The sequence below is a fragment of the Geospiza fortis genome, unplaced genomic scaffold, assembly GCF_000277835.1.
Source record: "Geospiza fortis unplaced genomic scaffold, GeoFor_1.0 scaffold685, whole genome shotgun sequence".
NCBI classification, from domain to species: Eukaryota; Metazoa; Chordata; class Aves; order Passeriformes; family Thraupidae; genus Geospiza; species Geospiza fortis.
In genome coordinates this window covers 242,677-254,927 of record NW_005054662.1, presented here as the reverse complement: position 1 = coordinate 254,927, position 12,251 = coordinate 242,677, and the positions used below count along the sequence as shown (strand labels likewise).

Below are 12,251 nucleotides of genomic sequence, written 5' to 3'. Positions count from 1 at the left end.
GGGGATGCCCCGTCCCCGCTGGCGGCCGAGCTGAACAGCACCAACCACGCGGTGCTGCAGACCATGGTGCACTCGCTGGACCCGCAGGGCACCCCGCAGCCCTGCTGCGTGCCCGTGCGCCTCTCGCCCATCTCCATCCTCTACTACGACAACAGCGACAACGTGGTGCTGCGGCACTACGAGGACATGGTGGTGGACGAGTGCGGCTGCAGGTAGCGGGGTGTGCGAGGGAACGATGGAGAAATGAGGGGGGGGAAAATTCCTTTTTATTCCCGCTGGGAAATCCCCGCTGTGCCCGGGGGCTGTGCTGGGGTCAGGCTGCGCTGAGGGCGGTGCTGGTTTAGGATTAGTTGGGATGGGGGGGTGGGATTATGACCAAGGCTGGTGCTGGGTCCCTTCTCCTCAGGGGATGCTGGCACCGGGCTGTGAATCCCAAATTTCCCCCCTTGTTCGTGCCAGGCACCCCCAGGGCTGCAGGTTTCGGGGTTTTTGGCTGAACTCTGCAGATTTCTCAGGGCATAAATGATTTTTCTGGGTGAAAAGGGGCTGGGGGTTCCCTGGGCTGTGGGAACCCAGGGACAGGGATGATGCGGTGACCAAATCCCTTCGCAGGGGAGGCAGAGCCAGGCAGCAGCTTCCTCTGTGCTGTGGTTGGTGATGGGGTGGTTCGGGGACAGGGCTCGTCTTGGGTGGCCAAATGCAGTGGAGGTTTTGCCTAAAAAAATGAATGTTTTCCCACAAAAAAAAAAAAAAAAAAAAAGATTTTACCTAAAAATTTGAGATTTCGCTTAAAAAAAGTGACATTTTGCCTAAAAAAAAGGGAGCTTTTATCTAAAAAGAGGAGATTTTACCTAAGAAGCGGTGCGAGGGGCAGGATCCTGCAGGAACGCGGCTGAGGAATGCAGGGGCTGTGCTGGGCTCTGCGGCTCTCTCCCCTCCCAGCCCGTGGGTCAGGATTCATTTACCTCATTTGTAAACCCACGAGCCCAGGCTGTCCCCTGAGTGTCCCCGGGCGGCAGCCGAGCCTCAGGCAAGGGCAGGGCTCAGAGCTCCGCACATTTTGGCTTTCCCGGGTTGTTTTTGGTGCAGCTGTCGGGTTTTGTGCCGCCAGGCAGCCCCAGCCCCTCTGTGGTGTCACCGAGGGGCAGCAGGGACCCCAGCTTGGGCCATTTCCCATCCCTGAGCTGAGCTTTGGAGCCCTGGGTGTGAAACCACCAGAGCCAGGATTTTGGGGCAAATCCCAGTTAGACTTGAATTTTTTCTCTTTATTTTGAACTGTGAAGCCGTAGTGCAGCTTTTGGGTTTTTTTTTTTTTTTTTTTTTTTTGCTTTTTTCTCCTTGAGCTCTGATGGTTTTCCCACCTCCTCCCTCCCCAGGGGAAGCACTGAGGGTTTAACCACTGGGGGGGGGGCTTGGGATGGTTTTTTTTTGTTTTTTGGGTTTTTTTGTTGTTTTCACACCCAAAACGTGGAGCTGAAGACCCAGCCTGGAGCAGCTTGAGCTGAATTCCCATTCCCAAATCCTGGTGTTCCCCACCCAGCCCCGCTCTGCTCCATTTCAGTGTTTAAAGGGCTTAGCTCCAGCCAGCAGGAGCCATTTAATTCTGATTTGAGACGGGCAGAGGAAGAAAACCTTGAAGTGTTCCTGGGTTTGTGCCACCCTGGGGCTCCCCCAGGCCTGAGTCTGTGCCCGGGGTGGTGCCAAGGCCAGGCCTGACCCCCCCAGACCCAGCCTGGCAGGGCAAAGCCATTTCTGTGTTTCCTGCAGGGCAGGGGGAGCTTCCCCCAAATCCTGGGGCTGGAGGAGAGCGGGGGCCCTTCCCAGTATTCCCAGTTCTCCCAGTTGAGCCGCTCACCCCCTCTGCTATGCACACCCCCACTTTTGTACTAGTCTTGTGTTTAAAAAAAGTAATAAACTTGAAGTTTATACAATCAGACTAAAGCTTTAATGAACTTTGCATGGTTTCCTCATTGAAACTTAGGGGGCCACCTTGAATGCAAGAGCTGTTTATTCTTTTTTTTTTTTTTTATTGATGACAAACAGGTTTTAAAACAAAACTGAGACAAAAAAAAATTAATTAATTAAAAAAAAAAAAAAAAGAAAAGAGTTTTAACACCGTGCTAGCACTGATGTCTGGATTTGTAAAACTCAAAAAGAGTTCGAACTGCTACAAAGGAAAAAACCAGCACGAAGCAGAGGCAAGCATTCCCAGCAGTGAAATAAAGGGTGAGGGCAGAGGAGGGGGCTACAATACTCATGGAAAGCTTTGCACAGAGGGGTTCAGCTTAAACCTACCCGAAAATCTACGCCACTACGCTGCCTACCAAGGAAAAAAAATTAAAAAGCCCTTCGGCAATGTTAATAAATAAAACAAGTCCATCTCACGAGGAAGGAAGGTGGCCTGTGTCTCCATTCTTTCACTGTTGTAGAATCTAAACTCTGGAGGCTTTGGATGAGAAAAGAATGGGTTTTGTGAGTTGAGATTTTTGTGGTTTTTGCAGTTTCTGCAGCTCCCCCCCGGGGCTGGGGGAGCAAATCCCCCCCGGGCTGGGGGTGCTCCACACCAGGGCTGCTCTGGGGCAAACCCAGCAAATCCAGGGCAGGATCTGCAGGAAGGACAGGAATGGAAGGGTTCCCCCCTCCCCGGGTACAAAAGGGGCTCTGAGCTGTTTAAGTACATTCAGATGAGAGGTATTTTGAGTTTCCCCCCCCCAAAAAAAGGACTAGAAACGCTTGGAGCCCTTTGAGTGTAAAGCTTAACTCAGGCTGAGAACAGCCAGGCTCTGATCAATCTCTGCTGCTGCCCAGTTGGGAGGTAGAGGCTCCTCTAACTCAGGATCTGCTAACAACGGGGCCGGAGGAATCAATTCCCTCTGTGCTGCTCCTAAAAAAGGTTCTGACAGAAATGGAAAGCTCCCAAGTGTTCCCCTGTGAGTGTTTCAGACATGGCTACACCTCAGAGTGTGGATGGCTTCTCCTCCCAGCCCTGCTCCCAGCTGGGCTCACAACTCTGCTCCGCGAAGCAAAGCTTGAACAAACTTTCCTCCCCCTGAAAATCCGCTCCGACTCCTCGCTCTGTCCTCTCCTGCCTCCGCCACCCAAGGAGCCACCCCAAAGCCTGACCCGTCCTCCCAAATTAAACCCAGCTCTGTCTCTCAGAGGCCACCACCTTCCACCACCTGCCTGCTTTGTCCGTTTGTCCATCCCGCTCCTGCAATGGCGTGGAGCCTTCCCTTCCGTCCCAAATAATCCCCAATTTCCACTGCTCCTCCCCCGAGGCTGCGGGGACCAAAGCAGGCCTGGCTGCACCTTCCCTCCAGGGCCGAAGGGCACAGGAACCCGTCCCCTTTCAAGCATAAAGTTCATCTTACAGAAAGGCTGTTTTTCACAGAGTAGAGTCCAGACAGTTGCCAATTAAAGCATACAGAAAACACTTTGAAACCCTCCTGCTCGAGCACGCAGGCTCCTCTCACTCTAAACCTATCCCATGTAGGAAGAAGAGGCTGATTGCTGCAACTTGAAATCACACTGAAAGTTCTCAAGGATGGTGCTCTAATTTTTGTTTGAAACATATTTTTTTTAAGATTTTTTTTTTTTTTGTAATATAAGCTTCTCAGAACAAGGATCTAAATCTCCCAGGTCCACCACTAAGAATTCAGAGACAAAACTTCTTAAAAAATTCAGTGCTCTTTTTGAAAGAATCTCTTTAAAACCACCTCGTTCAGAATGTGGGCGACACGATGACAACAAATTTCAGAGCCAGTGTTGGACAACAAAACCTGCACCTCAGAGTTGAGCAGCAGCTGGATTTCTGCTTGGCTGGCTCTCACCCAGGCAGGGACTTTCTCTCTTTTTTTTTTATCCCCCCCCTTTCTCTCAGATACTCTGCTTCTAAAATGTAAACAGTTCCTGCTAAAATATTCTCAGTACCCTCACAAAAAAAACGAGCCCAACTCTGAGATGAGGGTTTTCCTCTCCCCATCTGCTCTGAAAGGTTAATAATGCCCTGCTCGCCAAGAGAAGTATGGAATGAAGTGAAACCTGCTTTGTTTAAGGCCCTTCTCCGGAGCTGGGGGGACTCAGCTGAGCGCTCTGCTGGGTGAGTTCCTTCCTCAGGGCTCTCTCTCCTCTCTCAGGCTCCGTGGCTCAGTGAGCTCCAGCAGTGGCTCTCTCCTCTCTCGCGCGCTCCTCTCTCTTCTCTCTCTCCTCCTCTCCGTTGGTTGGTTTCTTTCTTTCTCCTGTTGCTCTCACACAGTGGTGCTTCAGTTTTAGCAGTGGAAAACAGGTATCCATTTTATTTTATTTTTTTTATTACCCAGAATAAAATGCTGATGAACTAAGCTCCACACAAGCTTAGCTCTTCTTCCTCAACCTGGGGGCACAAGGAGAGCTCAGTTAGGGGAGTCCTGCTCACCCAGTCAGGCTTAAACCAGGGAGGGGACAGTTTAAACCAGGGAGGGGACAGCTAAACCAGGGAGGGGACAGCTTAAACCAGGGGGAGGGGACAGCCTAAATCAGGGACGGGACAGTTTAAATCAGAGGAGGGGACAGCTTAAATCAGGGAGGGGACAGCTAAACCAGGGAGGGGACAGCTTAAATCAGGGAGGGGACAGCTAAACCAGCGAGGGGACAGCTTAAATCAGGGAAGGGACAGTTAAATCAGGGAGGGGACAGCTTAAATCAGGGAAGGGACAGTTAAATCAGGGTATAGGACAGTTTAAATCAGGGGATGGGGACAGTTTACATCAGGTATAGGACAGTTTAAATCAGGGAACGGGGACAGTTGGGCTCAGGGGAGGGGACAGGGGTCCTTACACTCTAATACTGTGACAGTCCCGTCACTCCACCATGTTGATAAGCTCGTTCCCCCTGGTAAGTTGAGTCCTGTGACAGCGCCACGTCAATCTGGGATTTAAACTCATCACCAAGGTAACTGTCCTGCAAGGGGAGAGGCGAGGGGAGCCTCAGCATCAGTGTCCAGCTCAAGTGCAAGGCAGAACCAGGTTAATCACAAAGCTGAGAGTGTTTGGGTTTTTTAAATCTGCTTTTTTTTTTTGTGCAGAATTTCCCTAAATTAAAGGGGTTTTGAGCTGTTTATCAGCTGAAGCAACATTTCCCTTCCATGCCCCCCCCAGTGCAGGCTGTAAACGCTGCAGCTGAGTCACTGAGAGCAGTTTCAGTTTCGTTTCCCTCAGCAGGGAGGAGGTGCAGGCACAAATCACCAACACAAACCCCAGGAAAAGCTCCCGATATCCCCAAATCCACGCTCACCTGGGATAATTCCGGCTGGGAGAGCCCAGGCTGACTCATCTGGGAGGGCTGGCTCATGGAGATGTAGCCCTGGGTCAGGGGGCCCTGCGAGAAGGGCTGGGACACCACGTCCTGGCTGGCCTGGCTGTTGGGCAGGTTGGACTGGCTCGTGCCAGGAATCCCAAAGCGGTTTTTCTGCCGCCCGCCACGGCCCGCCTTCCCTTTGGGAGCCCCACGGCCTGGAACAGACCCACGCAGGCAGCAGTGAGAAGCCTGACAGGTACAAACACCTCCCCCAGGTGCCCCCCGGGCTGGTTTAACCCCTCACCTGCAGCGGGGCCGTTGGCCTGGCCGAAGTAGCCCGGGGGCGGCATGGGCGGCATGACGAGGTTGAAGGGGATGGGAATGTTCATGGCAGTGACGTGGCTGGGGCCAGCACTGATCATCCCAATCTGGTCGTGGGTCTGGAAGTACATGTTGGATGGACGGCCTGGGGAGAGGAGAGCACAGGCACACTGCAGGGATTGTCCCAGGAGCAATCCCCAGCCTGCAGCAGGAGCGACAAGGACGAGCCCCCCCCGGCAGAGGCAGCAGCGTCTCTGCCTCGCTGCTGATTCCACACCTGGACATCCCATCAATCCACCTAGCACAGGCTCGTCCCACAGCTCCTCCTCACAGCACCACCTGAGATCCCTGAAATGCCGCTCACGCTCCTTTTCCCCTCATTTTGCACCTGCTCTGCGCATGTCAGGCTGGGATTCTATTCACAGCAAAATCCAGGCTCAACACTTTCAGCCCTCAAATTCATCTCAAATATTTCAGCCCTCAAATCTACCCCAAATATTTTCAGTTGTTAAATTAAATCCCGAACATTTCAGCCCTCAAATTCATCCCAAACATTTTCAGTTGTTAAATTAAATCCTGAACATTTTCAGTCCTCGATTTCATCCTGAACATTTTGATTCCTTAAATTCATCCTGAATATTTTCAGTCCTTAAATTCATTCCATTTTCAGCCCTTAAACTCATCCCAAACATTTCAGCCTCCAATTCATGGCAGACACTTCAGTCTCCAATTTACCCCAAATATTTCATCCCCAACTTCATCCCAAACATTTTCAGCACTCAAATTTATCCCAAACATTTTTAAATTCATTCCATTTTCAGCCCTTAAACTCATCCCAAACATTTTCAGCCTTCAAATTCCATCAATTCCGGTTCTCAAATTCCATTTCTGTTAGTTTGAAGTTTAAATCTTTGACAAATTCCAAATTTGCACAAGTTTAAAAGCTCTTAAGAAGTTTCAAAGTTTGAAGTGTGTAAGATGTGACCCCCAAACATTTTCAGTTGTTAAATTAAATCCCGAACATTTCAGCCCTCAAATTCATCCCAAACATTTTCAGTTGTTAAATTAAATCCCGAACATTTCAGCCCTCAAATTCATCCCCAATATTTTCAGTTGTTAAATTAAATCCTGAACATTTTCAGTCCTCGATTTCATCCTGAACATTTTGATTCCTTAAATTCATCCTGAATATTTTCAGTCCTTAAATTCATTCCATTTTCAGCCCTTAAACTCATCCCAAACATTTCAGCCTCCAATTCATGGCAGACACTTCAGTCTCCAATTTACCCCAAATATTTCAGCCCCAACTTCATCCCAAACATTTTCAGCACTCAAATTTATCCCAAACATTTTTAAATTCATTCCATTTTCAGCCCTTAAACTCATCCCAAACATTTTCAGCCTTCAAATTCCATCAATTCCGGTTCTCAAATTCCATTTCTGTTAGTTTGAAGTTTAAATCTTTGACAAATTCCAAATTTGCACAAGTTTAAAAGCTCTTAAGAAGTTTCAAAGTTTGAAGTGTGTAAGATGTGACCCCCTCAGGGGCTGGTTAGGGGAAAAAGAAACCCCTAAAAAGGGAATTTTGGGAATTTCCTTTACCTTGGCTGCTGCGGTCGTAGACAGAGCCAGGGATGATGGCCTCGCGTGCATCATACATGGCAGTGGTCATGAAACGGGCACCCTGCAGGGATTTTGGCAATTAGACATTCATCCTCATTTTATTTTCCCCCAGAAAACCTTGCACAGCAACCTCAGTGGAAGCTATTTTGGGTAAAAATCCACAAAACTCCACAGATCGCGCAAATGTTGTGGAAATTAATTCTAACACATAGAAAAGCTTTAATTATTATTTCAGCCACATCCTGAACACCAAAAGTAAGATTTTCCAGCAGCCTGTCCCAAGCTGTGAGACATTTGATGAGTTTTTAGTCTATTCTGAGGCCCTGGCAATTCCCTTGCTCCATTCACTGTCCCGTGGGGGCTGCCAAGCTCCCCCAATAATAATTTATATAAAACCTGCAGCTTGAGGGTTACAAGTGAGTTTTCCCTTTCTACACAAACCAGCTCCTTCATTTCATTCACCTCAAGCTTTACCCCCAGTAAAATCCTGCAATTAAAGAGAAATAAATGATGAAGTTTGCTCAGCCCAGGGACAGCAGCAGCTGCTTCCCCCTGCAGTCACGCTGCACCAAACGGCAGCAAAAATGGAAACCTGTGGGGGTGTGAGGCTGTGTGGGTGGCTCATTCCACCCGTTTAGGATTAATTAAGGCATCAGGGGCTAATTGGCTGCTGTCAGGAGCCTGGGGTCACTCACAGGGTTGATGGTGTTGACGAGCTTGCGGGGTTTGCTGAACTGCATCAGGCTCTCGCGCAGGTTGTTCAGGGGCCCCTCCACCAGCACCTTCTGCTCCTTGTAGTAATTCAGCAGGTGATTCCAGAGGGGCTGCTTGGACAGGGCCTTGGGGTTCCCCACAATGATCACCCCGTACCTGGGAACGCACAGGAACCACAATTCACTGGGGATTTGCTGAAAGGATGTTGGACAGAGCAGCCCCTGGGCTCCTCTCTCTGGGAGCTGCAGGAGGAGCCTGATGCAGCTGGAACTGCTCACAGCAGCCATTCCAGATGTGGCTCAACAGCTGGAAGGAGACTGCAGCAGCACCAAGTTCCTCCTCCAGGCTCGCTCTGTGTCCCAGTGTGGGTTTTGGGGCTTGGGAACAGCAGGGAAGCCAAGGAGCACCGTGCTGGGCTCCGCCTCAGCCTCTCTGGAATCAAAGGCATCAAAAAAAAGCCAAATGGGCACAAAATGGTTGTGGAAGTGATAAAGCAGCAGATGAAGGGAAGGGATCAGTGCTGAAAATGGGAAGGACATGGTGACTTCCCAGATGGTGACAGGGGCTGAGATGAAAATGGCACAGAGTGGTTTGGGTTGGAGAGACCTTAAATCTCATCCAGTGCCACCCCTGCCATGGCAGGGACCCCTTCCAGCTGCTCCCGCCTGGCCTTGGGCACTGCTGCTGCTCTGGGAATCCCGGCCCAACCCCTCCCCACCCTCAGAGGGAAGAATTCCTTCCCCATATCCCCCCAGGGCTGCCCTCAGGGAAGCCATTCCCCGTGTGTGTCCTCACCTGGCTCGGGTCAGGGCCACGTTCAGCCGCCTGGGGTCGTTGAGGAAGCCGATGCCCTGGTGCTCGTTGGCCCTCACACACGACAGGATGATGAAATCCTTCTCCCTGCCCTGGAAGGCGTCCACACTGGCAATTTCCACTTCCTGCAACACGGGAAAACACCTCAGGCACTGCCAAAGGGCCTGGCCGGCACCGAGCCTTCCATCAGCTGAGAAAAATGCTGTTTTTGGAGGGAGGAGTGATTTGGTAATTCCTCTGGGCACTGAGCAGCTGCCCCAGAGGGGAACAGGGAGTCTCAGTCCAGGAGAAATTCCTTTCATGTTCAGCTTTATGGCTCTCCTGTTTCCCCACAACTGTGCAAAGCAGCTCTTTGCTTGTGGATGTTGCCAAAAAGTTGTGACTGTTCCGAAATGTTGGAGGATGAGAGGTCCAAATTAGCCCTGGGAAACCTCAGTGAGAGGGACACATCATTCCTGGCACAGGGAAAAATCTTTCCACCAAGTTTCCCTGCAGCGAAAACACTGCTCAAGTTCTCAATCTTGCAAAACAAGATCATATTAAACACAGAATTGTCCTGTTTGTAGCAGCTCATTTTTCTGTTTGGTGGAGGAGTTCCACTGGTGGCAGGATGTGTTCCCAAGCAAATAAATTGTGTGGCCACCAGGATTTATTTGCTTGGTCTCCTGCACGTCCCTTGGCACGGAGGGCTGACGAAGGCACAAGGTTTTCCACAGTGACCTCTCCCTTCTGCGTCTCACAGGATTTGTTACAAGCTCTTCCCACACAGATTTTAGCAGGCCTTCCTCCTTTCCCTGTTCCCATGGGTACCTCCTAACTCTTCTCCTTGATTTTAACCAAAACCAACTCAAAAATCGATCGATATTAACCAAAATCAACTCAAAAATTCAAAAATCGATCTATATTAACCAAAATCAACTCAAAAATTCAAAAATCGATCGATATTAACCAAAATCAACTCAAAAATCAATCGACATTAACAAACTCAAAAACTCAAAAATCAATCTATTTTAACCAAAATCAACTCAAAAATTCAAAAATCAATAGATATTAACGAAAACCAACTCAAAAATCAATCAACATTAACCAAAACCAACTCAAAAATTGATATTAACCAAAACCAACTCAAAAATTCAAAAATCAACTGACATTAACCAAAACCAACTCAAAAATGGATCACTATTAACCAAAACCAACTCAAAAAACGATTGATATTAACCAAAACCAACTCAAAAAACGATTGATATTAACCAAAACCAACTCAAAAATCGATCAATATTAACCAACTCAAAAACTCAAAAATCAATTTTAACCAAAACCAACTCAAAAAACGATCGCTATTAACCAAAACCAACTCAAAAATCGATCGCTATTAACCAAAACCAACTCAAAAATTCAAAAATCGACCGATATTAACCAACTCAAAAACTCAAAAATCAATTGTAACCAAAACCAACTCAAAAATCGATCGCTATTAACCAAAACCAACTCAAAAACTCAAAAATCGATCTATTTTAACCAAAACCAACTCAAAAAACAATCAATATTAACCAAAACCAACTCAAAAATCAATCTATATCAACCAAAACCAACTCAAAAATTCCCAAGGCTGAGCCTGAAGATGGAATAAACATGAAAACCACTGAGGATTTCCCAGTCGGTGCCCTCTGGGCTGTGCAGCCCAGTACCTGGTAGAGCTTGGTGTGCAGGGAGCCGCTGAACTGCATGTACTGCACCAGGTAGGAGCGCTGGCCCTCGTAGGGCGTGATGATGCCGATCTGGTCAGGCTTGGCCCCAGCCTTGAGCAGCTTCGTGGTGATCTTCTCCACGTTGGCAGCCTCGGTCCTGCACAGGCACATGGGGTCAGACAAAGAGGGTCAGGCCAGCAGGGCTCAGTTTTTAGCAAGTTAATGGGGTTTAAAAGGCTCCCACGTGAGGGTGCTTCAATGGAAAGATCGATTTTGCTCGAGCACTGCAATTAATTCAGCTCCAGCTCCTCACTCTGGACATGCACAGAGGAACTGGGGCCAAAACCAACATCCCAAAGGGCTCAGAACCACACAGATTTCACCTCCACCTCCTCAGGGCTGCACAACAAACAGCAAAACCTCAATTGCAAATGGGATTTCTTGCTGGAGTTAAATGTACACGCGGAACTTTTACAATCAGCATCGTTCCAAACATCCCCCAGATCCTTCAGCTGCTTTATCTTAAAGCTTTAAATATAGAATGTTTTGAATGTCAATGCCCCCTGTCAGCCAAGCATTGTGCTGTTTGTTTGTGCACAATCTGCTCCACTGTATCCAGTCTTGCACATGCTGCTCAGGAAACAGACTGAGATTAAAAATATCTCAGCTGATATTTTGTTCACAATTTGGGCTGGTTTCCCTGCCAGGCACGTGAACTATCATGACCCAAGAGGAGCAGATTTTACATTTATTTGTTGAAAAAGAAGGTTGAATGTGCAGAAAAATGGGATAGGATAAAAAAAACTTGCATTTCCATCCCTTTTGAAGTAAATCTGAGATTCAGAATTATGCTTGAGGAGTTACTGGAATTCAAAATGTGACTTGATCAGCAATTCCTGCACATCAGGCATTTGATAATGGCCTGCTCCTTCTTCACCCCTCCACAGAGCAGCCCCAGCTCTGAGCTGCTCCCTCCTGGGGCCTTTTCCTCCTGGTTTGCTGTGAGAGCAGCCCAGGGAAAAGCAGCTCAGGCTGCAAGCCCTGCTGGAGGCTTTCAGAAACCTTCAGTGTCACTCTCTTTTCAGATGATCATTTTAATATAAAATCTTATTCAGGTTGTTCCAACAGCACCAACACCTTCCAGGCCATGGAAACAGAAACCAGCAGGGCTGACCCCAAATGAACAGGGCTGACCCCAAATGAACATGAGGAGCCACCAGCCCTGCCCTGCAGTTCAGACCCCAGAGCCGAGCTCACCTGTTCAGGTAAGAGGTGCCCGAGCTGGCAATCTCCTCCTGGCCCTGGGTCACGTAGAAGAACATGGGTTTGTCAGGCTGGGGCCACTGGAAATCAAAGCCTTTCTTCACCCTGTCAGCTGAGGAGCACAGCAACAGGGAGCAGAACGAATCAGCAACACCACTTGGCAATTTCCATATCAAAGAGCCTCAAAATGAAGCGTGATGCAAAATTTTTTTATTAAAAAACCAAACCCAGATGAGAGAATGCCTGCTTTGATCCCTGCTCAAGATTTGCAGCTCTCCCCAAAGGCTCAGAAACCTTTAGTGTCACTCTCTTTTCAGGTGATCTTTTAATATAAAATCCTATTTACTCTCCAGGTTGTTCCAACAGCACCAACACCTTCCAGGCCATGGAAACAGAAACTAGCAGGGCTGACCTTAAATGAACAGGGCTGACCCTAAATGAACAGGACTAACCCCGAATGAACAGGACTAACCCCGAATGAACAGGACTAACCCCGAATGAACAGGACTAACCCCGAATGAACAGGGCTAACCCCAAATGAACAGGGCTAACCCC

At 48.7% G+C, this 12,251-nt stretch overlaps 2 protein-coding genes across 2 annotated transcripts in view; one reads left to right on the top strand and one right to left on the bottom strand.

The window, feature by feature from the left end:
- Window positions 1–2,106, top strand: part of GDF1 (growth differentiation factor 1) — a 4,187-nt gene extending 2,081 nt beyond the window's left edge. Inside the window, exon 2 of the mRNA XM_031064989.1 lies at window positions 6–2,106. Within this exon, the coding sequence (XP_030920849.1) occupies window positions 6–216 (211 nt within the window). The 3' untranslated portion in view covers window positions 217–2,106. The remainder of the gene's footprint in view (window positions 1–5) is intronic.
- UPF1 (UPF1 RNA helicase and ATPase) overlaps window positions 2,005–12,251 on the bottom strand; it is a 19,361-nt gene continuing 9,114 nt past the window's right edge. The window contains exons 16-24 of the mRNA XM_005430644.2: window positions 11,691–11,808; window positions 10,434–10,590; window positions 8,728–8,870; window positions 7,914–8,088; window positions 7,198–7,279; window positions 5,579–5,740; window positions 5,272–5,489; window positions 4,816–4,938; window positions 2,005–4,372 (exon numbers count right to left, since the gene is read on the bottom strand). Of these exons, the coding sequence (XP_005430701.1) occupies window positions 4,819–4,938; window positions 5,272–5,489; window positions 5,579–5,740; window positions 7,198–7,279; window positions 7,914–8,088; window positions 8,728–8,870; window positions 10,434–10,590; window positions 11,691–11,808 (1,175 nt within the window). The 3' untranslated portion in view covers window positions 2,005–4,372; window positions 4,816–4,818. The remainder of the gene's footprint in view (window positions 4,373–4,815; window positions 4,939–5,271; window positions 5,490–5,578; window positions 5,741–7,197; window positions 7,280–7,913; window positions 8,089–8,727; window positions 8,871–10,433; window positions 10,591–11,690; window positions 11,809–12,251) is intronic.